The sequence below is a fragment of the Balaenoptera physalus genome (assembly GCF_965194825.1).
Source record: "Balaenoptera physalus genome assembly, chromosome: 6".
NCBI classification, from domain to species: Eukaryota; Metazoa; Chordata; class Mammalia; order Artiodactyla; family Balaenopteridae; genus Balaenoptera; species Balaenoptera physalus.
Genome location: NC_138885.1, coordinates 43,846,300 through 43,872,203, shown reverse-complemented (window position 1 = coordinate 43,872,203; position 25,904 = coordinate 43,846,300). Strand labels below are relative to the sequence as shown.

The 25,904-nt window shown below is 34.7% G+C and overlaps 1 protein-coding gene across 5 annotated transcripts in view; it reads left to right on the top strand.

Annotated features, from left to right (window-relative positions):
- Positions 1 to 25,904, top strand: part of ORC4 (origin recognition complex subunit 4) — a 98,999-nt gene that overhangs the window by 31,140 nt on the left and 41,955 nt on the right. For all 5 annotated transcript variants that reach the window (XM_082465130.1, XM_082465129.1, XM_082465128.1 and 2 more), the window contains 2 exons: positions 22,624 to 22,697; positions 25,411 to 25,487. In XM_082465130.1, the coding sequence (XP_082321256.1) occupies positions 22,641 to 22,697; positions 25,411 to 25,487 (134 nt within the window). In that variant the 5' untranslated portion in view covers positions 22,624 to 22,640. The remainder of the gene's footprint in view (positions 1 to 22,623; positions 22,698 to 25,410; positions 25,488 to 25,904) is intronic.

Genomic DNA, 25,904 nt, shown 5'->3' with positions numbered 1-25,904 from the left:
ATCGTGTCTTTGGTACCAGTGTAATGTTGGCCTCAAAGAATGAATTAGAACGTGTTCCTTCTTCAATTTTTTGGATAAATTTGGGAAGAATTTATGCTAGTTCTTCTTTAAATGTTTGGTAGAATTCCAGGGCTCTTCTTTGTCAAGAGAGTTTTGACTTTAGATTCACTCTCTTTACTAGTTATATGTCTAGTCAGATACTCTATTTCCTTGTGATTTAGTCTTGATAGATTTTGTGTTTCTATGAATTTGTCCATTTTATCTATGTTTTTCAATTTGTGCGCATGCAATTTATAGTACTCTCTTCTAATTTTTCTTTATTTCTGTAGAATTGGTAGTACTGTCCCCACATTGACTTCTGATTTTATTAATTTGAATCTCTTCTCTTTTTTTCATAGTCCATCTAGCTAAAGATTTGTCAATTTTGTTGATCTTTTCAAAGATACAGCTTTTGGGTTCTCTGTTGTTTTTCTATTCCCTATTTTTAAGAAAAATCTCTGCTCTAATCTTTATTATTTCATTCCATCTGCTGTCTTTAGGCTTAATCTGTAGTTTCTTAAGGTTGAAGAGTATGTTATTGATTTGAGATTTTTCTTCTTTTTCAATTAAAAAGTTGATAGCGCTGAATTTCTCCTTTAGCACTGCTTTACCTGTGTGCCAGGAGTTTGGTAAATTGTGTTTTCATTTTCATTTATCTCTGGGTATTTTCTAATATCCCATGTGATTTCTTCTTTGATCCATTGATTGTTTAAGAATGGGTTGTTTAGTTTCCACAAATTTGTGAATTGTCTTCTTTTTCTTCCAATATTTCTAACTTCATCTCAATTTGGTTGGAGAAGATACTCAGTATGTTATCTATCTTTTAAAATCTGTTGAGACTTAATTTGTGTCCTAATATATGGTATATCCTGGAAAATGACCCATGTGCACTTGAGAAGAATGTATATTCTATTGTGTAGTGTATTTTGAATAGGTCTGTTATATCTAGTTGGTATATTATGTTTTTCATGTCCTCTATTTACTTATTTTCCATATGGTTGTTCTATCCAGTGAGAGTGGGGTATTGAAATCTCCAACTGTTATTGTAGAACTGTATTTCTCCCTTCAGTTCTGTTAATTTTTTTCTTCATATACTTTGAAGGTTTGTTATTTGGTGTGTAAATGTTTATAATTGTTATATCTTCTTGTTGTGTTGAACCTTTTATTAATGTACTTATTTGTCTCTTGCATCCTTTTTTGTTTTAAAGTCTATTTTGTCTGTTATTACTATAGACATCTCTGCTATCTTTTGGTTATTTGTATGGAATATCTTTCCCCATTCTTTCACATTCAAACTATATGTGCCTTTGGATTTAAAGTGAATCTCTTGTAGCTATCATATAGTTGCATCATATTTGTTATCTATTCTGCCAGTCTCTTGATTGTAGAGTTTAACTCATTTATGTTAAAAACTACTTATGGATAAGGAATTTTTTCTTTCATTTTGCTCTTTGTTTTCTATATGTCTTATAGCTTTTTTGTCCCTCTTTTTCTGTATTACTGTCTACTTTTGTGCTTAGTTGATTGGGAGGGGTGGTAAGGAAACATTTAAATTCCTTTCTTATTTCTTTTTGTCTATGTTCATAAATATTTTCTTTGCAGTTACTATAGGGCTACATTTAAAATTCTGAAATTGTAACACTAGTTTGCTTATGTTATTTAAATAACATACCAAAATCTCTGCTCCTTTACTACTCCATACCCGCCCTTTTAAGTTGTTCGTGTCACAGTTACATCTTTATACATTGTGTACCCAAAGACATAAACTAAGTTATTTGAAATGCATTAGTCATTTATATTATGTACAAAACAAAATGTGGAATTAAAGACCAAATTAGAATAATACTAGCTTTTAAAATCACTCATGTACTTTTATTGAGACATTTATCTCCTTATGTGGTTTTGTGTTCTTGTCTTGTGTCCTTTTATTACACCTTGCAGGACTTCCTTATGCATTTTTTGCAGTGCAGGTCTAGTGGTAACAGATTCCTTCTTTTATTTACCTAAGAATGACTTAAGTTCTCCCTTGCTCTTAAAGGATAGTTTTTCGGGATATATGCTTCTTGGGTGACAGGTTTTTATTTATTTATTTATTTTATCTTTTTGCACTTTGACAATATTGGCCCGCTCCCTTCTTGCCTCCAAAGTTTTTGATGAGGACTCCAATGCTAATATTATTGAGGATCTCTTGTATGTGAAGTGTTGCTTCTTTCCTTCACCTTTCAAGACTTTCTCTGTCTTTTGAAAATTTGATTATAATGTGTCTCTGTGTAGATCTCTGTGAGTTCATCAAACTTCTAGTTCATTGAGCTTCTTTCATTAAATTTGGAGTTTCAGCTATTATTTATATATTCTCTTATCTCTTTTTTCTTTCTCCTTCTGGGACTCTCACAATGCATTTGTCGGCCCATTTGATGGTGTCCCACAGGTCCCTTAGGCTCTGTTCACCTTTCTTCAATCTTTTTTCCATTTGTTTCTCTGACTTTGTAATTTTCATTGACCTATCTTCATGTTCACTCATTCTTTCTTCTGCCTGATCAAATATGCCTTATAATTCTTGTAGTAAAGTTTTAACCTCAGTTATTATACTTTCAGCTCCAGAATTTCCTTTTCAGTTTTCTTTATTCATATTATTTCCATTTTGTTCATATTTCATTTTCTAGACTTTCTGTAAATTTTACTTTAGTTCTTTGAGAATCTTTAAGGCAGTTGCTTTAGAGTCTAGTAGATCTGCCATCAGGTCTTTTTAAAGAACATTGTCTGTTATTTATATTTTTTCTTTTTATGGGCTATACTCTCCTCTTTATATTTCTTGATAATTTTAATTTGAAAACTGGACATTTGAATTTAATCATTTGGTAACTCTGGAAATCAGATTTCCCCATTCTGCAGGGTTTGCTGTGTTTTTGTTGTCATTTTAGTTTATTGTTTTGCTTTTTTTTAATTGTGTGTTCTGTCTCTTTGCCAAAGATCAACTGAGATATATACTTAAGGTCTTTTTAGGTGCTTTTGAGCCTGGACTTTTCCCTGGGCATGCATTGTGACTTTCCAATTTCCCTCATATGTGCAGTTTCTTTTAAATGTCCTAGTATTTGATGTGTGTCTTTCCAAAAGAGAATAAGAGTACAATGAAGGGAGGGTGAAAGGGCGCTGGCCCCCTAGCATACTTCAGCAGGAACAAGAGGGACTTGCAACAGTCAGGGGAGATGGAACAGCAGTGGCTACCTGTCTCTGTTCCTCTGAGATGAGAAGCTGTGATCAGATCACAGATCCTTGACATTTGGACAGCAGGGTCCTTTTTACCCACCCTGTCACCACAAGCTATGTGTAAGCTGCTCCAGGAACATGTGCATATAACTGCCACCCATTGAACTGGGTAATGGGGAATGGGTAGCTACTACTGTGCTAAGAGCTGAAATTGACCAAAATTAATGGCAGTTTGCTTTCCTAGCCTTCCCCTGGCAATTGCAAACCTTTAATATAGTATATTCTAGAGTTCCAAAATAGTCTCATCAGACAGATTGTGCAAGTGCAATTGCTTTCTTGGTGTAGAGACAGATTCCTGCTGCTTTCTACTCCACCATCCTCTCATCATCTACCTCGGACATTTCTTTTTAACTATTTGTTTGTTTTATTAGATATTACAAGTACAAAGAAAGACTCCCCACACAAACTACTAGAACTGATAAACGAATTCAGCAAGGTAGCAGGATACAAGATTAACATAAAGAAATCTGTTGCATTTCTTTACACTAACAGTGAAATATAAGAAAGTAAAAAAAAAAGTCCCTTTTAAAATTGCAGCAAAAAAATAAAATAGGAATAAACCTGACCAAGGAGGTGAAAGACTTACGTGCTGAGAACTGTAAAACATGATAAAAGAAATTGAAGATGATTCAAAGAAATGGAAAGATACCCCATGCTCTTGGAGCAGAATTAACATTGTTAAAGTGACCATACATCCCAAAGCAATGTACAGATTTAATGTGATCCCTATCAGATTACCTATGACATTTTTCACAGAACTAAAACAAATAATCCTAAAATTTATAGGGAACCATAAAAGACCCAGAATTGCCAAAGCAATCCTGAGGAAGAAGAACAAATCTGGAGGCATAAACCTCCCAGACTTCAGACAATATTACAAAGCTATGGTAACATAGTAACAGTGTAACAGTGTGGTATTGGCACAAAACCAGACATGGGTCAATGGAACAGAATAGAGAGCCCAGGAATAAACCTACAGTTAATTAATCTTTGACAAAGGAGACAAGAATATACAATGGAGAAAAAACAGTCTCTTCAGCCAGTGGTGTTGGGAAAGCTGGACAGCTGCATGTAAATCAGTGAAGTTTGAACACACCCTCATACCCTACACAAAAATAAACTCAAAGTGGCTTAAAGATTTAAATATAAGACCTGACACCATAAAACTCCTAGAAGAGACCGTAGGCAAAACATTCTTTGACATAAGTCATAGCAGTGTTTTCTTAGCTCATTCTCCCAGGGCAATAGAAATAAAAGCAAAAATAAGCAAATGACACCTAATCAAACATATAAGCTTTTGCACAACAAAGGAAACCATCAACAAAATGAAAAGACAGCCTACGGACTGGGAGAAAATATTTGCAAACGAAGTGACTGACAAGGGATTAAACTCCAAAATATACAAACAGCTCATGCAGCTCAATGACAAAAAAAACAAAAACAAAAACCATTCAAAAAATGGGTGGAAGATCTAAATAGACATTTCTCCAAAGAAGACATACAGATGGCCAAAAAGCACATGAAAATATGGTCAACATCACTAATTATTAGAGAAATGCAAACCAAAACTATAATGAGGTGTACCACCTCACAACAGTCAGAATGGCCATCATCAAAAAGTCTACAAATAATAAATGCTGGAGAGGGTGTGGAGAACAGAGAACCCTCCTACACTGTTTGTTGGTGGCAAGGTAAATTGGTACAGTCACTATGGAGAACAGTATGGAGGTTCCTTAAAAAACTAAAAATAGAGTTGCCATGTGATCTAGCAATACCACTCCTGGTCATATATCCGGAGAAAACTAATTCGAAAAGGTACATGCACCCCAGTGTTCACAGCATCGCTATTCACAATAGCCAAGATACAGAAGCAACCTAAATGTCCATCGATAGGTGAATGGATAAAGAAGATGTGGTATATATACACAATGGAATACTATCAGCCATAAAAAAAGAATGAAATAGTGCCATTTGCAGCAACATGGGTAGACCTAGAGATTATCATACTAAGTAAAGTAAGTCAGAAAGACAGATACTATATGATATCACTTACAAGTAGAATCTAAAACATGACACAAGTGAACTTATTTACAAAACAGAAACAGATTCACAGACATAGAAAAAACTTATGGTTTCCAAAGGGGAAAGGGAGTGGGGGAGGGATAAATTAGGAGTTTGGGATTAGCAGATAGAAACTACTATATATAAAATAGATAAACAATGAGGTCCTACTGTATCACACAGGGAACTGTATTCAGTATCCTGTAATAAGTGGAAAAGAATATGAAAAAGAATATGTGTATATATGTATATCTGAATCACTTTGCTGTACACCAGAAACTAAAACAACGTTGTAAATCAACTATACTTCAATTTGAAAAAAAAGATATTGCGGAGAGTCTCTTATTCCATTTTGCACCACAGTTCTTACCTACGTGATTCCTTATTGGCTTTTCAAAGTTTCTATGATAAACGTGTTACTTTCTAATGAAGAAAAAAAAATAAGTTTATGGTCTTAAAAATATAGATGCCTATAAAAAACATAAATTGTACAGATACACATTTGAAGAAATAGATTATCATCCTTGAACTTCTGGAATACTAGCAATTTTCTTTCAGAATGCATCCTTCCACTGTTTTTATTCCCCTAAAGAAAAGTCCAGTGATGATTTTGATGGCTTTTCTGATGTTTACAGGGGTTTTTTTCCTCCCTTCCTCTTGAGACTAAATGACCATTGTGTTGGTGTCACTAGATCTAACAGCTGCTGCTTATAAGTTATGTGATCTTGGGCAAGTCATTTAAAACCTCTCTGTTCAATTTCCACTCATATAAAAGGTAGACTATATGTTCTTTATGGTTTCTTTCACCACTAAGTCCATGAGTTTATCCCTTGTTTTATACTTGCGTTGCCTTTTCTGCTTTTTATATTCATATGTCTTATTCCAATGAGATTTTAAGCTTCTTGAGGATAGAGACCAACTTTTACATTTCATCTTTCCTGTAATGCTTGCCACATGGCCTTGTAATAAGTAAATATTCACTAAATACTTGTTAGATTGAGTTGATTGAGAATCTTTGAAATCAACTTGGAGCCCGTTGGTTGTCTCGCTTAATATAATACAAGGAGGCGTTTATATAGAATAAGCATTTGTTTAATTCCTTTTCAAAATGCATTTATTTTCTATGTCATTTGAAATGTCATTCTCAGCAACAGTTTGTGTTTCAGTGCAGCAAAAATGTTTCTTTAAGCAGTGTCTGAAACTGAAGCCATAAGCTCACATATATGTATGTCACCTATACATGTATACATAAACACACACACACACACACACACACACACACACACACAACAATCAATATGCCAAAGGTATGTTGTGTGGCCCTGTTATTTCATGTTATTAACTTCTTGGGCCAAAGGGACTTAATCATTAAATGTTATCACCACATAACAATATCACCAAAAATTTTATATCTAGTTTACATAACTGGCAACAAGTTGAGTGCCTAAAATCTGTGGCATGAAAGGACTTGTGACTTAACAGTATTATTTTGGTGAAGCAATAATTTGCTTTTGACTTCAAAACATTATCGTATTAATTCAGTGATTTGTTGAGCAGCTTATTCTTAGATATAGCTGGTGGTATTCCAAAGCAAGTGTCGTGACCTGTGCCCTTGTAATACTTGATAATTCTAAGTTAATACAGTAATATTCAAAATTAGGTTGAATTTTGTCATAATATAAATGTTGTGTTGTGAGTCAGCAAGCTGAGAGGTATTTGGTCAGTTGACTAGACATTAGAAAAAAATCTGATTTGAAGGAGTGTGTCAGGAGTCTATCCACATAGGTTTTCCCTCGTTCGTTTAGTACTGTTAGTTTGAAAGACAATGATTCGAACTAGCCTAAAATGAAGAGGTCAAGTTAACTGTGCATACCAAGTAGATTTTTGTTTAACATCTGTAGAGTGGGAAAACACTTTGACATCTGACTGGATATTGAACTATATTTGAAAATAAGTTATTAGTGACATTTATTTCTTTTCTAGTTATGTTTTTAGAAGTTAAGTGATTTCCCTAATTATTTTTATTGTTGGCCAAATAGAGTTATCTAAAATATATGATGTAGAGACAATGAAGTAGAAATAGAGTATAGGCTTGGAACTGAGGAAGTCACCATTAGAAAAAAAGATCTATAACTGCTCATGAAATCCCAGGGTAGAAAAGGACATGCTTCATAATTCTCAGGGATTTATCAACATGTAGGTTTGGAAAGCATAGGAATGGGTAATTATGATAAATACACCACCTCAGTTGATAAGTGAGAGCTGATTGAGTCTTGAACTTATTTGTTTAACCATCCTGCTTTGGTTAACATGTTTTTAAAAGTCTGAAATTCCACATATAGTTATGGTAAGTAGTGGTCAATGGGTATATCTCAATATTTCACCTTTATCATCCTTTCAGTGGTAAGGGTGTAAGTTGCAGGGATCTTACTGTCATGGGGAATGTAGATAGACTGTTCTGAGCAGGCAGCTTCAGGTGGCATATTTTAATAATTACTGTCATTTTTGTCCTTTGTCAATGCAGGAATAAATTCTAAATGGTCAGTACCTTTCTGGTTTATAATATAGAAGTGCTCTGGAATTGGTATAGCAAGAATCTTCTCAACCACATACAGGTGTCCACCTTTATGTGTGTGTCAGAACTGAGTATCATGACCTAAGACGGTACAAAAGTCAGAGCTACAATGCCACTCACTTACTTGAGCCCATAGTGTAGGACACTGGTTCCTAGACCTGGTGGTATAGAAGAGTCAATCAGGGAACATTGTGTAGATTACACATTTATGACTGAGACCCAGAAATCATATTTTAAAAGCATTTTCCCAGGTGATTATGATATTTGGGAAACTTATATAGAATAAAACAAATACTCGGTTGGTTCTTTGTGTATGTTTTTAAATTAGAGTTTAATGTTACCCTTGTGTCCAAAATTTCATTAATGTTTGCTGATTTTTATTTGCCTTTTAAAAATAAAAAGTGTAATAATTCGTGAGTTTGTACTCTTGTTTCATGAGGAAGAATTCTTTCATTGGACATACCACATTAAAGGTATTACCTTGCTAGGTGCACTGGGATTTATAATAGTGGAATTCCATGATGAATTGACTATAACCTAACTGCTCTACAGTTTGTCTCTTTACCATTCTACTACATAGTCCCTAAGAATGTTATAATTAGAGAGGTGAGAAGAATAATTAGAATTCAGAAAAATTTTAAAGATGCCTGTTAGTTTTCTCTGTAGCTCTGGCCGTTTCTCTATTGACAGCTTCCCGATGAAGATAAAATATTTGAGTAGCATAGCCAGGATGCCTTTCAGTTTAGTTCCTTAGATCTGGACATTTTGAACATCTAGGGGAAAGATCATTAATATAAAACAAATTATATCTGCTATTTTTAAGTGTATGTGTGCATATTCAGCCAGTGGTGCTTTATTTGGCTATCGTATAAATGAATATACTGGCTTGGATAGTTCTGTGTGTGCATATTTATGCATGGTTAAAATGCCATTGTTTATTTTTAGTTGTCTGGTTAAGAGTTTTTAATTCTTCCAACTTAGTTTTTTAAAAGAATAGTCATTGCCATGTTTGTATTCTGAACCATTTGGTCTGGTGATAGTATATAGAGAAAAGGTCACATAACTCAAGAGTCAACTTTAAATGTCACATAAACACATACAATAAATAAAAGCAGATCATTTACTTGGTTAAATACGTATTAACCATGACCAACACATTGAAACAATAAAGGGGAAGAAAAGGTATGTTTTTTGTTTTCCTGCTTTACTGCTCTTAATAGACTATCTGTGGTGATCTACTTGGATTTTCCGTGTAGTAGTCTCATTCTGGGCAGTGTTTGAAGCACCTAGCCTTTGGCAAAGAAAAGTATCGCTCGTCTGTGAATCTCAGTAAATTTCTCCATTCCGTTTTCACTTCAACTGCGAGGATTTCATATGTGACACTTACTGCTCAAGAGATCAATGTCCAGAGGAAGTGGCAAACCAAAGCAGAATGAAGTTGCTCAGGTTTTATAAAAAAAGACCCCACTAACATTTACCAAGAACTCTACAGGCATGGTCTGTGATGTTAATCCATCTTTTTTTTTTTTTTCCAACTTAGACTGTATGTCAGAATTTAACATTTACTGCTTTAAAAAGGGGAGGGGAGTGTTTTCTATCCCTGAAGATTCAAGAGTGTTGCCCAGGGATTTTTTTTTTTTTTTTTTTTTTTTAATGAACATTCATCCATTTTGCTTATGTCTTTCTGGATACTACAAACTTTGCGTCATAGTAACTGACAACAGCCTGTCCCACAGTGTTACAGCATTAGTGCTTAACCAGTTCCTCATTCATCTTGTAATTCGGACAGTGAGACTGTAATTTTCCGTTAGCTCCATAGAGCAAGTGCCTGTCCTCATCTCCTGAATCAAGCACATCTTTTTTGGCCTTTTTGTGTTAGGAGTCTTTCATGTTGTTTGATACCAGTCTTAGACTGGTTGATAACTTTTAAGTATTTTATTTTTAAGTATTTTATTTTTTAGGTACTAATTTTTACTTTTAAATTTTTTAGCCTAGGCATATTTAATTTGTCCCAAGAAATATTGTTGAATCAAAAACTGTTATTAAAACATTGTCTTCTATGCTGTTAAAATATACATATCAAAAAACAATTTAAAAGTTCTTTGCAGGAAAGAAAGGGCTTTTTTTTTTTTTAAATCAGGTGATGAAATAAATATATCCAGGCAAATGTTTTTTTCTATCTTTCCACTCTTTTATTTTAAAAGTTTATATGAATATTTAGACAACCAAAAGAATCTCCCAAGTAGATCACAGAACTGTATACTTTTTTGGAATATCCTCAGAAGGCTCTCTAAATTATCAGCTGGTAAAACAAAAACCTTTTGTTACTTTTCAGTAACAGGAGGAAAGAGAAACTCTTTGTTTCCCCTTATGGCTTATGATTTGTGATCTCTTTATCTATCTACTAAGAAGCCTTCTAGGGCTTCAAAGCTTATTTGTTTATTTACCATGATGAAAGTCCGTGGGCCTCCTGATGCCTGTTTTATTCCACATTCTCCTCTTTTCCCTTCACGATCCTCAAATACTTACATTAGGCTTAGCTTGGTTTGAAGAGATGCTGTCTATACCTGTGGATTTCTTCATCTTCTTTGGCCTCTTAGCAGTTTTATCAGCTTTGATGTGGAATGCACAATAATCAAGTCAGTTTTCTCAGTAGCTTACAAAGTGTGGTTCCAGGACTGGCAACAGGAACATGCTCTGGGAATTTATCAGAAATGAAATTCTCAAGGTCTACCCTAGACCTATTATTAAATCAGAAACTCTGGGGATGAGGCCCAGCAATCTTAATCACTTCCAGGTGTTGAATAGCTTTGGGCACTAGTGATTTGAAGTCTTTAGGGTCCATGTAACTCTATATAGATTGATCTGCCCATAATTTCTTATTATTACTAGTATTAAAATTTTTTTTTTGTATTGAGGAATACTCAGTGAATTTATATCATTGAAGTTGCCATCATAGTTCTGGGGTACCTTAGTTGGAGTTGTACTCGATACTTCATTGCACGGTCAAAGTACCCTCAAAGAAATTGTTTAATGGGAACATATGTATATGTATAACTGATTCACTTTGTTATAAAGCAGAAACTACCACACCATTGTAAAGCAATTATACTCCAATAAAGATGTTAAAAAAAAAAAAAAAAAGAAATTGTTTAGAACAAGAGCCTAATTCTGTGCTTCATTCCCCCCAGCCCCCAACTCTAATTGTTTCTAATCTTGGTTCTTTTCTCCAATGTAATATAATAATTTATAAAGTGTACTCTGTATCACCATGCTTGGCATTTGACAGCATGGCATATCAGGTAAAACATTTCATTTAATACCCACAGTAATCCTGTGAATTAAACAATGCTTTTATCTCAAACTTTACAGAGGAGAAAACTGGGGCTTAGGAAGGTTAATTTGCGAAGGTCATACCACAGAACCAAGAATTCAAGTCTATGCTCAGTTGATGACAGAACTCTTAAGGACAGTTGATATTACCATCAATCTCAGTTTTCAAGTTCTGCTTCTCCTTGACTTTGTCTGAATTTGCATTTATCTTAAATTTGATATATAAATGGCCTTTTTTTGGACTTCTCCTTGCTTACAGTTCTGATTTCAATAGTATCCTCAAATATTTCTTTATTTCATCGCGTGTGACTTACTTTCTAAGAAAAATCAAAAATTTCTAGAAAGATTCTAGTGTCTTCATCTTCACTTCTTCTGCCTTTGCTTTTCTGGTTTAACTTCAGAAATGAAAACCTTGAACTCTCTTTTTTCATATGTTCAGTATTACTATATATTAGATTTAAAATCTGTGTTGCCTATATTTTAGACAAGCTAAAACTGGCATTCAGTAACTGCAAGTTTGAAATGAGTAGGGAGAGTATTCCAAATCAAGCAAAATTAAAATAATGAAATTGAGGATGGCTGGAGTACTTGTAAATATTAATAAAATAAGTAAAAGTGTAGATTTTGACTAGTAAATTTAATATTCATTTCAGATATTCCTTTTAATCCTCCAAGTCTTAATTGAAGGCAGTGTAAATAAGAATGAAATATGGTAGCCTAATTCCAGAAAGGAGAATATATTACTAATCTTTTTTTAATGTGTTACTAGCAAACTGTCAACCCATTATAAAAAGATAGAAATAATTGATAATCTTTTTCTAAATATAATTGACTTTACCTTCTCTTACATCATCAGACTTACAACTTTATAAGGTATATCATTTGATTTAAAAATTATTTGTTAAAAAAAAGTGTACTTTATCTTTTGTTAATCTTGGGACTTCTCTATTAAAAGAAATTAATTTCTTAACCAAATTAACTATATTTTAACCAATTTGAATTTCCATTGATGTGACACTACCATGATAATATTATACTGCATGTATTTTACTTGAAGTATAAATCATTCTGTATTTATTTTATATAAATAATATTTATATAAATATATATTAGTATATATATAATTTTTCTTTCATGCTTGGCAGGTTTTTTTTTAAGGTTATGGCATGTAATTATTCAAAACTTTTAAATTTAGCTAAGCAGTTGATTTAAACTAACCTGGCTCCTTTTTAGCAGCTAGTTTACCTGTGGACATTCTCCACTGCCTAACATTCATTCACTTATCAAATATTTTCTTGAAAACCAACTATATGCCATTTTTGCACTACTTGATTTGGATACAATGGTAACATGATTTCTGAGTCTTTCTTTCAAGGAGCTGTGGTCCAGTGGAGCAAACATAAGTAAGCACAGAGTTAGTTACATCACTGTATGCTAATTAAGTTCTGTGAAAGAGGAAGATAGCACTTGAGGGACACATAACCCTCAGATTTGCCCAAAGTAGGAGTGTACAGGGGTGTCACAGAAAGTATTCCAAAGGAAATAATATCTCAACTAAGGCCTGAGTTTGGAGTCAGTCAGGGTATAGAGAATTGTGGATTCTTCCAGGCATATTAAGAGAAGGAGCTGTGAGCTAAACTGGGAAACTAGTCATTTGGAACCTTCCTTTTAAATGATGTTAGGGAATTTGGAATTTAGAATTTTCGGGGTTGAGGATGTAATTGAAGGGTTTTTACATGAAAATGGGAGTAAGAGTTGGAGACAATAAAGAAGCTGGCATGGATTTCCAGTCAAGAAATAATGGTGAGCTAAACTAGGATGGAGGCAGCTAGTGACAGGAGTGGATCGGGTTCAATTGTTTTAGGCTATAGAATAGACCAATTGTCACTTGAAACTCTGAAACTGAAAATTAGGTTTATTCACTTTAGAAAACATAAGTTGAGAGGAGGATCTACTGGAAACCAATAATATAAAACGTATAGGTGCTAAAGAAATACTGTGAGGGTAAACCATTCTTTGGGATTATCCATTTCACTGCTCGTCTTAAGAGTATAAATAAAATAGTAGTTTCTACCAAAATTTCTACAACTAAATAATTGTAGTCACCTATTGTATTTGATAACAACATGACTTAGTCATGCATAGACGTTCAGCTACTTTTACACTTTATGTCTAGTCCTGCTATTTAGAATAGTAAGTAAAATCATGGTATCAAAAGCACAGTAGGAAGTGTCCCATGATCCATGGGTAAATTTGAGGAGAAATTCAATCAAACTTAATAATCTATTTGCAGATAAAGAAGATTTAGTTACACCACTTATATTCACATTTTTGTCATTAAGCACTTCAAAAAAAACTATAAAATTATAGAGTTTAATTTTTTTTAACTTTTTAAAAAAAATATTTATTTAATTTTATTTATTTATTTATTTATGTATGGCTGTGTTGGGTCTTCGTTTCTGTGTGAGGGCTTTCTCTCTAGTTGCAGCAAGTGGGGGCCACTCTTCATCGCGGTGTGCGGGCCTCTCATTATCGCGGCCTCTCCCGCTGCGGAGCACAGGCTCCAGACGCGCAGGCTCAGCAATTGTGGCTCACGGGCCTAGTTTCTCTGCGGCATGTGGGATCTTCCCAGACCAGGGCCGGAACCCACGTCCCCTGCATTGGCAGGCAGATTCTCAACCACTGCGCCACCAGGGAAGCCCTTTTTTAAACTTTTTATTTTGAAATTATTATAGACTCACAGAAGTTGCAAATATAGTTCATAGTGTCCCATAAACCCTTCACCCACATTCTCTTAAGGGTGACGTCTTATAAAATGATACTGCATGTCAAAACCAGAAAACTGACATTGGTATAACACTGTTAACAAGACTACAGACCTTATTCAGTTCTCAGCAGTTTTTACTTGCACTCATTTTTGTGTGTCTGTATAATTCTCTTTGATTTTATCCCATGTATAGATTTGTTTGAACACTGTTGCAATAAAGATACCAAACTGTTCCATCATTACAAAGAAAATTCTTCATGTAACTCCTTTTTGTAGTCATACTCACCCCTAAGTTCTGTCTCCTCACAATCATGAATCTGTTCTTCATCTTCATAATAGTTTTATCATTCCAAGAATGTTTTTTAAATCGAATTGTACAATATGTAATTGTTTTGAGATCGGCCTTTTTTTTTTTTTCTGTTCACTAAACATGATGCCCTTGAGAGCCATCCAAGTTATTTCACGTATCAGTAGTTAATCTCTCTTTATTTTTTTCTCAGTTATAGTCCCCCTGTAGGTATGGATGTTTCAGTTTCTTTAACTCCATTGGCTCTTTGAAGGACATCTGTATTGTTTTCAGTTTTTTGTCTATTACAAATAAAATTGTTGTGAAGATTCACATTTACAGGTTTTCGTTTGAGGATAGATTTTCATTTCTTTGGTATAAATACCGAGTAGAATTGCCATGTTACATGGTAAGTGTTTGTTTATAAGAAACTGCCAAAGCATAGGAGAGCTTAAAACGGGTTCAAGATGCTGGAGTAGAAGGACGTGCACTCACTCCCTTTTGCGAGAACACCAGAATCACAGCTAACTGCTGAACAATCGACAGGAAGACACTGGAACTCATCAAAAAAGATACCCTACATCCAAAGACAAAGAAGAAACAGCAATGAGATGGTAGGAGGGGCACAATCACAATAAACTCAAATCCCATAACCACTGGGTGGGTGACTCACAAACTGGAGAACAGTTTTACCAGAGAAGTCCACCCACTGGACTGAAGGTTCTGACTGCCACGTCAGGCTTCCCAACCTGGGGGTCTTGGCAATGGGAGGAGGAATTCCCAGAGAATCAGACTTTGAAGGCTAGCGGGATTTGATTGCAGGACTTTGACAGAACTGGGGGAAATAGAGACTCCACTCGTGGAGGGCACACACAAAGTAGTGTGCACATCAGGATCCAGGGGGAAGGAGCAGTGACCCCATAGGAGACTGAACCAGACCTACCTACTAGTGTTGGAGGGTCTCCTGAAGAGGCAGGGGGTGGCTGTGGCTCACCGTAGGGACAAGGACACTGGCAGCAGAAGTTCTGGGAAGTACTCCTTGGCATGTGCCCTCCTGGAGTCTACCATTAGCCCCACCAAAGAGCCGGGTAGGCTCCAGTGCTGGGTCACCTCAGGCCAAACAACCAACAGGGAGGGAACTCAGCCCCACCCATCAGCAAACAAGTGGATTAAAGTTTTACTGAGCTCTGCCCACCAGAGCAACAGCCAACTCTACCCACCACCAGTCCCTCCCATCAGGAAGCTTGCACAAGCCTCTTAGATAGCCACATCCATCAGAGGGCAGACAGCAGAAGCAAGAAGAACTACAGTCCTGCAGCTTGTGGAACAAAAACCACATTCACAGAAAGATAGACAAAATGAAAAGGCAGAGGACTATGTACCAGATGAAGGAACAAGATAAAACCCCAGAAAAACAGCTAAATGAAGTGGAGGTAGGCAACCTTCCAGAAAAAGAGTTCAGAATAATGATAGTGAAGATGATCCAGGACCTCTGAAAAAGAATGGAGGCAAAGATCAAAAAGATGAAAGAAATGTTTAACAAAGACCTAGAAGAATTAAAGAACAAACACCTAGAAGAATTAAAGAACAAACAGACATGAACAATACAATAACTGAAGTGAAAAATACAATAGAAGGAATCAATACTAGAATAACTGAGGCAGAAGAACGGATAAGTGACCTGGAAGACAAAAAGGTGGAATTCACTGCCACGGAACAGAATAAAAAAAAAAGAATGAAAAAAAATGAAGACAGCCTAAGAGACCTCTGAAACAACATTAAATGCACCAACATTGGCATTATAGGGGTCCCAGAAGAGAGAGAGAAAGGACCTGAGAAAATATTTGAGGAGATTACAGGCAAAAACTTCCCTAACATGGGAAAGGAAATAGTCAATCAAGTCCAGGAAGCACAGAGAGTCCCATATAGGATAAACCCAAGGAAAAACACGCCAAGACACATAGTAATCAAATTGACAAGAATTAAATACAAAAAAAATTATTAAAAACAACAAGGGAAAAACAACAAATAACATACAAGGGAACTCCCATAAGGTTAACAGCTGATTTCTTAGCAGAAACTCTACAAGCCAGAAGGGGGTGGCACAATATATTTAAAGTGATGAAAGGGAGGAACCTACAACAAAGATTACTCTAGCTGGCAAGGATCTCATTCAGATTCAACAGAGAAATCAAAAGCTTTACAGACAAGCAAAAGCTAGGAGAATTCAGCTCCAACAAACCAGCTCTACAGCAAATGCTAAAGGAACATTTCTAAGTGGGAAACGAGAAGAAAAGGACCTACAAAAACAAACCCAAAACAATTAAGAAAATGGTCATAGGAACATACATATCGATAATTACCTTAAATGTGAATGGATTAAATGCTCCAACCAAAAGACACAGGCTTGCTGAATGAATACAAAAACAAGACCCATCTATATGCTGTCTACAAGAGACCCACTTCAGACCTAGGGACACATACAGACTGAAAGTGAGGGGATGGAAAAATACTCCGTGCAAATGGAAATCAAAAGAAAGCTGGAGTAGCAATACTCATATCAGATAAAATAAACTTTAAAACAAAGATTGTAACAAGAGACAAGGGAGGACACTACATAATGATCAAGGGATCAATCCAAGAAGAAGATATAACAATTATAAATATCTATGAACCCAACATAGGAGCACCTCAATACATAAGGCAAATGCTAACAGCTATAAAAGAGGAAATCGACAGTAACACAGTAATAGTGAGGGATTTTAACACCTCACTTACACCAGTGGACAGATCATCCAGACAGAAAATTAATAAGGAAACACAAGATTTAAGTGACACAATAGATCAAATAGATTTAATTGATATTTATAGGACATTCAATCCAAAAACAGCAGATTACACTTTCTTCTCAATTGCACACAGAACATTCTCCAGGATAGACCACATCTTGGGTCACAAATCAAGCCTCAGTAAATTTAAGAAAATTGAAATCATAGCAAGCATCTTTTCTGACAACAATGCTATGAGATTAGAAATCAATTTCAGGGAAAAAATTGCAAAAAACACAAACACAGGAGGCTAATCAATATGTTACTAAATAACCAAGAGATCGCTGAAGAAATCAAAGAGTAAATCAAAAAATACCTAGAGGCAAATGACAACGAAAACACAACGATCCAAAACCTGTGGGATGCAGCAAAAGCAGTTCTAAAAGGGCAGTTTATAGCAATACAATCGTACCTCAAGTAACAAGAAACATCTCAAACAATCTAACCTTACACCTTAAGGATACTAGAGAAAGAAGAACAAACCAAACCCAAAGTGAGTAGAAGGAAAGAAGTCATAAAGATCAGAGCAGAAAGAAAGTAGAAACAGAGAAAACAATAGCAAAGATCAATAAAACTAAAAGCTGGTTCTTTGAGAAGATAAACAAAATTGATAAACTGTTAGTCAGACTCATCCAGAATCAATAAAATTAGAAATGAAGATCGAGAAGTAACAACTGACACTGCAGAGATACAAAGGATCATGAGAGGTTACTACAAGCAACTCTATGCCAATAAAATGGACAACCTGGAAGAAATGGACAAATCCTTAGAAAGTCACAACCTTTCAAGACTGAACCAGGAAGAAATAGAAAATATGAACAGACCAATCACAAGTAATGAAATTGAAAGTATGATTAAAAATCTTGCAGCAAACAAAAGTCCAGGACCAGATGGTTTCACAGGTGAATTGTATTGAACGTTTAGAGAAGAGCTAATACCCATCCTTCTCAAACTCTTCCAAAAAATGGCGGAGGAAGGAACACCCCCAAACTCATTCTGTGAGGCCACCATCACCCTGATACCAAAATCAAAGATACTACAAAAAACGAAAATTACAGACCAATATTACTGGTGTATATAGATGCAAAAATCCTCAACAAAATACTAGCAGACAAAATCCAACAACACATTAAAAGGATCATACACCATGGTCAAGAGGGATTTATCCCAGGGATTCAAGGATTCTTCAATATACACAAATCAGTGTGATACACCATATTAACAAATTGAAGAATAGAAACCATATGATCATCTCAATAGATGCAGTCAAAGCTTTTGACAAAATTCAACACCCATTTATGATTAAAAAATCTCCAGAACGTGGACACAGAGGGAACCAATCTCAATATAATAGAGGCCATATAAGACAAACCCACAGCAAGCATCATTCTCAGTGGTGAAAAACAAAGCATTTCCTCTAAGCTCAGGAGCAAACAAGGATGTCCACTCTTGCCACTAGTATTCAGCATAGTTTTGGAAGTCCTAGCTATGGCAATCAGAGAAGAAAAAAATAAAAGGAATCCAAATTGGAAAAGAAGAAGTAAAACTGTCACTGTTTGCAGATGACATGATACTATACATAGATAATCCTAAAGATGCTGCCAGAAAACTACTAGAGCTAATCAATGAAGTTGGTAAAGTTGCAGGATACAAAATTAATGCACAGAAATCTTTTACATTCCTATACACTAACAATGAAAGATCAGGTCAACTAATATACGACAAAGGAGGCAAGGATATACAATGGAGAAAAGACAATCTCTTCAGTAAATGGTGCTGGAAAAACTAGACAGCTACATGTATAAGAATGAAATTAGAACACTCCCTGACACCATACACAAAAATAAACTCAAAATGGGTTGAAGACCTAAATGTAAGACTGGACACTATAAAATCTTCGAGGAATACATAGGAAGAACACTCTTTGACATAAATCACAGCAAGATCTTTTTTGATCCACCTCCTAGAGTAACGGAAATAAAAACAAAAATAAACAAATGGGATCTAATGAAACTTAAAAGCTTTTGCACAACAAAGGAAACTATAAACAAGACGAAAGTACAACCCTCAGAATGGGAGAAAATATTTCCAAACAAATGAACGGACAAAGGATTAATCTCCAAATTACATAAACAGCTTATGCAGCTCAATATTAAAAAAAAAAACTACCCAATCAAAAAATGGGCAGAAGACCTAAATAGACATTTCTCCAAAGAAGACATACAGATGGCCAAGAGGCTTATGAAAAGCTGCTCAACATCACTAATTATTAGAGAAATGCAAATCAAAACTACAGTGAGGTATCACTTGAAACCGGTTAGAATGGGCATCATCAGAAAATCTATAAACCACAAATGCTGCAGAGGGTGTGGGGAAAAGGGAACCCTCTTGTACTGTTGGTGGGAATGTAAATTGATGCAGCCACTATGGAGAACAGTATGGAGGTTCCTTAAAAAACTAAAAATAGAACTACCATATGACCCAGCAATCCCATTACTGGGCATATACCCAGAGAAAACCATAATTCAAAAATACACATGCACCCCAGTGTTCATTGCAGCACTATTTACAGTAGCCAGGTCATGGAAGCAACCTAAATGCCCATAGACAGACAAATGGCTAAGGAAATTGTGGTACATATATGCAATGGAATATTACTCAGCCATAAAAAGGAACAAAATTGTGTCATTTGTAGAGATGTGGATGGACCTAGATACTGTCATACAGAGTGAAGTAAGTCAAAGAGAAAAACAAGTATCATACATTAACGCATATATGTGGAATCTAGAAAAATGGTACAGATGAACTGGTTTGCAACGCAGAGGTGGAGACACGGATGTAGAGAATAAACGTATGGACACCAAGGGGTGAAAGCGGGGTGTGGGGTGGTTGTGGGATGAATTGGGAGATTGGGATTGACATGTATACACTAATATTTATAAAATAGATAGTTAATAATAACCTGCTGTATAAAAAAATAAAATTAAGTTAAATTAAAAAAAAAAAACTGCCAAAAGGAAACTTTGCAGAATGACTATAAGATTTCACATTCTTACCAGTAGTTGTATGAGAGATGTGGATTCTCTGCATCCTCACCAGCATTTGCTGTTTTCACTTTTTAATTTTTGCTGTTCAAATACGTGTGTGCATATACCTCGTTGTGCTTATAATTTGCATTTTCCTAATGACTAATGTGTTTCATGTGTTTATTTGGTATCCATATACTCTCTTTGGCTGAAGTGTCTGTTTACGCCCTTTGCCCATTTTTCTAGATTTCTGTATTGTTGAGCTTTGAAGCTTCTCTGTATATAAGTCCTTTGTCAGATATGTGGTTTGCATCTATCATTCCAAAACTTGTCGTTTCATCTATAAAGTTAAAATTGTCTTTTAAAATGTTCTTTGTAATAGAGTGGAGATTTGACTGTTATTTGGAGGGGCTAGATGTATTAAAATCAATCTCGATTAAGACTCAATTTGCAGTAAAAATTTATGTGGGTTAGGAACTGAAGTAGTGTGTATGTGTATGTTTCTTTCATGAATGATCACCAAATGAAGAATATGCATGTTTTTAGTGGCTTACCTGAATTATATTTGATACAAGGAGGCAGATTAGACACCTACCCTGCAACCTCAGGCATTTTACTTAGCTCTTCTGAGCATGTTTTTTCAACCCATGAAATGGGGAGAAATATGTTTTAATTCCATTAATACTGTGAAATCGCTAATATAGCTCTAAAAAGATAAGGTATATTGTAAAAGCTCTCCTCCATTTTTTAAAAATTCACTTCTTATTGTCTAGGGGACATTTGTTCCATTGTTTCCTGTGATTTCAGATTTTGGCTTGTAGACCTTCTTCACAGTCAAGAGTATCTTAAACCAGAATGAGGATATCATTTCATGTTGCTAAAATGGTTTTTTGCCCACACACAACTCTGATTTAAGGGAAAATTTTTAAATAGAATAAAATTAAAATAATTAATGTAAAGATTCTCAAGCAAGGTGCCTCGTACAGAGAAAAAGCTGCTAGAAGGGCTCTAAGGGCGGCTGAGAAAACCACTTTTCTCCTAAGAAAGAAGCTTCTTAAGGGACCAAGACATCAGTAGAGTACTCTGTTCTTGAGTTTCCAATTTGAGTGCCTGGAGCCAGAAGCCCTTTGGGGTTTAAGAAGGGAGAGACAGATTTGCTTGTTATCTATTTGTCAAACATTGCTCAACTGCTGTCCTGTTAGAAACAGCATTCCAAGGGTTGGCATCTGTCAGTATATGAAATTAATAAATATGAATATAAAATATGTCACAGAGGTTGATCTTTTATTGAAATTTGTACTTTTTAAAAACAGTTGACTAAATAGCAATTAGTTATATATAACCAAGTATATACACTTACAGCTATATATAATAGTTATATATAATCAAGTATACCTTGACTGGGTTTAAATCCTGACTCTGTGACTTACACACTGTTTGGTTTTGGTCAAGCTACTTAACCTTTCTGTGTCTTCTAATCTGAAAGCAGTATTAATGATCATATTTATACCATAGGGTTATTCTGAGGATTAAATGAGTTCATAAATGCAAAGCACTTGTAACAATTCCTGGCTAAGCTATTATTACCTGATTAGTAAAGTAATTATATAGGAAATTGTTGATGAGAAAATTAGATCTTTTAGCCAAAGGTGTTTATCTATGAGTATATTGCCCTCAAGGAAAATTTTACAGAACTTCTTTTTTTTCGTTAGTATATGTATTTTTCATTCCAGTTATCATTGCCAACTTTATTTTGGACATTATGCTAAAATGCTTGGAACTTTTAAATATCCTCAATTTGGGGACACTGACAGTTAACCAAATTTTGTTTAGTATGATTTGATTATGAAAAAGAGAAGTACAGGCAGTTCTGTATGTTTACAGAAAAGACATTTACCTAGTCTGTAATGACTGTTTATGACTGATGAGTGGAAGAAGAAAGCGAAAGCTTTCTGGAAGGGCTGATCCTGTGGGATGGATGTGGGGAGAAACATTGTATATAAAGGAAGCACATAGGTTGTTTTTTGTTTTTGTTTTTGTTTTTGTTTTTGAAGGCAAGGAGGGGAAGCTGAATAGTAGATTGAAAAGAAAGGTAGGAGTAATTGTGTGTGAGAACCATCTAAATTGTGCAATGGAGTGTCAATTAAACCTGTACTTAGAGGAGCTGTTGAGATGGTTTTTTTCCTGTTTTTATTGAGAAACAATTTACATACATCACTGTATAATTTTAAGATGTTTAGCATGATGGTTTTATTTACATATGTTATGAAATGACTCCTACAATTAGGTTCAACTGAGAATTTTTAAAGTTTGAGAAATTTGAACATTTTTCATGTTTTAAAACTTGTTTATTTTGATTCTATAATAGTACATTCTTAAATAATCTCTGTAAGTCAATAGTCTTTATATTCATGCTAAAAATTTTTTTTCTTTTTTTTAAGGATTTCAGTTTGTTGAAATGAGCAGTCGTAAATCAAAGAGTAACAACTTAATACAAGCAGAATACCTTTCACAGGTTAGTGTATATTTTCATTACTCTGAAGGTCTGTTACCATGCAAAGGTGATAAGAGAAGTAGTCATCTTCTTAACTTGAATTCTCCCCTTAGCATGTATGAAGAACCACTCTTTTCATTCTCAAGGGGAGAGTATCTTTGCTACTTCCTAATTTCAACCTCTAAGTCTTTGGATAGATGGAATCCTAACTTTACTCATGTCTTCCTAAATGTGCTCTAGTTCAACTTAGTTTAATATTATCTTTAGAGTTTTGTACTTCTTTTGGTAAATTTATTCCTAAGTATTTTATTCCTTTTGGTGCTGTTGTAAACGGAATTGTTTTCTTAATTTTATGTTTTATTTATTGCCAAGTGTATCTAAATGAAATTGATTTTTCTATATTAATCTTGTATTTTGTAACCTTCCTGAACTCATTTATTTTAATATTTTTTTAGTTTATTCCTTAGGATTTTCTTTATATAAGATCATGTCATCTGCAAATAGAGATAGTTTTACTTCTTTCTTCCCAATCTAGATGCCTTTCATTTCTTTTTCTTGTCTAATTGCCCTGACTAGAACCTTCAGTATAACACTGAATAAACGAGCAAGAGCAGACAACCTTATTTTGTTTTCGATATTGGGGAAATGCGTTCAGTCTTTCACCATTGAGTATAGGTTTTTTTGTGTGTTCTTTATCAGGTTGAGGAAGTCCCCTTATATTCCTAGTATGTTGAGTGTTTTTATCATGAACATTTAATATTTTCTTAAGTGCATACGTATCTCTTTTGAGGAGTCTAGTAGGGAACATACATGATGTTTCTACACTGGCATTTCTTTTTTTCTTTTTTAAAGATTTTTTTGTTGTGGACCATTTTTAAAGTCTTTATTGAGTTTATTACAATATTGCTTCTGTTTTATGTTTTGGTTTTTTGGCCATGAGACATGTGGGATCTTAGCTCCCCAAACGGTGATCGAACCCGCACCCCCTACATTGTAAGGCGAAGTCTTAACCACTGAACTGCCAGGGAAGTCCCTACACTGGCATTTCTATTTATCTGGCTTGACCAGAACTACATTTCTTTTAAACAAAAACTAAATGTTATTGGCATTCCTTTGTGAGACCTTACCTTCCTTCTTTTAGAAGGAAAATGTTTAATTCTGTTTTTTAATTTAACTTTTACATATCTTTGTAAAGTGAACAAATCTTCCATGTGTAGCTTAATTAATTTCTATACATGTATACACCTGTTTAGCTTTCATCTCAGATCACTTTAGGATTTTTGAACCTCTGACTATTCACTACAACTTCACTTTACCTCTCACTTTATTTTATACATAGTTGTCTCTCTAACAGACTTCAATGAAGTTTAAAAAAAGAAAAGGACTGAGGGTTGTCTTTTGATTTCTAGTGATCTTATCTAGGGGGCGGAATACACACTATGATTCGTTGAATCTATATATGCCCCTTTAATTTTTTTACAGATATCAGCTATTACCTGTATAATACCTATATTGTATTATAGATAACTGCCTTTTTTAATCTTCAAAACAGGCCTGCCAGGAAAGTGTTATTGTCTCTTTGGCACCAATCTTCCTATGATTTCCACTTCCTCTATAACTATAAGTATGGATTATTTTATCCCCAGTGAATAATTTGCTTTGCTCAGCCTCTGGTACATGTAAAGAGAACTCAGATTTATTTCTTTGGTACGTGAAGGATCAGTCCCATGCTGTCAGTCTGGGAGAAGCAAATAATCCTGGAGGCTTCTTGTTTCTGTTGATGGGGCTAAATCTGAAACAGCCTCCTAAGGTTTTTGTCACTGGAGGACCTTTGTATTAGCAACAAAGCAGAAAAGGAATGATTTTAATGATCCATCTTTTTAAAGATCATGATAGATTGGTTTTTTTTGTTTTTGTTTTTTTTTACAACTGAGCCTAAGCCCTTCGTTCTAAGGCAAACTCAAAATTTAGGTCTTCAGAAGAATTTTTTCTTAATTAATTCCAATGATTTCTTATTTTATGTCCTAGGTGAATATAATTTCTTCCATATAATTGAGCACATCCTTATATGCTGAGTTACTGCTTTTTTGCAGGTTGTTTCTTGAATGTGTCATTTCTTTCCAAATATATTCATTTCTTTCCAGTATATTTGCAGTGTTTTTTTAGGCATAGATCATGTTCTTTTAGTAGTATTGTGCTCTGCATCTAATAGGCCCTCCATAACTATATGGACTTTTAAATTTCTTTTATTTCCTTGGAATCCTGACCTCTGTGACAGATAGCTATTGATAAGGCTTGAGCTAAACCAGTTTAGATGTGTTGGTCTCTAGAGACTGAGGTGTGGTTCATGAGCATTATTAAATTAGATTACATTATTAGATTCTCTCCTGTCTTTGTTCGTTGGCTGATATGTTATGCAAAGTGAGGTATTCGTTCATTCACATGGATTAAAACAGCCCTCAAATTGCTGATGTAGCTAAAAGAACTAATTCTTTCGCTTGTTGAAAGCTTCATAACTAAGTTCTCATCCTTTCTCTGGGACTTGAGATAGGTAAAAAGAATTGTTAATTTTACAACTTAGGAAAATGCCAGACGTCATGATGATAAGTTATTTAGGGAGGGTTGAATTGATTCATTAATACCTAATTCTGACTGCTATAAATATATATTCTTGTTCTTTTTTGATTGCATATGTAATATTTTCATTTATATTTATTCACTTTATTTTTATCAGGTACAAAGAATTTTACGTGAAAGATTTTGTCATCAGAGTCCACATAGTAACCTATTTGGAGTACAAGTACAATATAAGTAAGTTTAGCTATCTGCTTGTCTGTTATGAAACTACTTACAGATGCCTTTAGGTTTTGCAAAAATTGTCATACACAGATTTTATTAATCAAGGCTAACAGACATTTTATAGAGGTAAAGATTTTGCTTTGTATATAAAAAAAATGACTGTTGTGAAGCAAGAGCAGATATCAATATTTCCATAGTGAAAAAAACCTTTTAACTTTCAATCTTATATCATTTCTATAATCTGGTATTATGGAGAGAATTCTGAGCTTGCACCTAATACTCAGCAGCCAGCTGTGGAGTGAAAGGTCCTAAGAGTTGCCACTGTTGTCCCTTGTCCCATACCATCATAAAGACCAAGGTACTTCAGTCTTACTTGGTTTCTTCTTGAGGTTTCCAGAGAATCAGTATTTGTGTTCTTCTCTGTAGGAC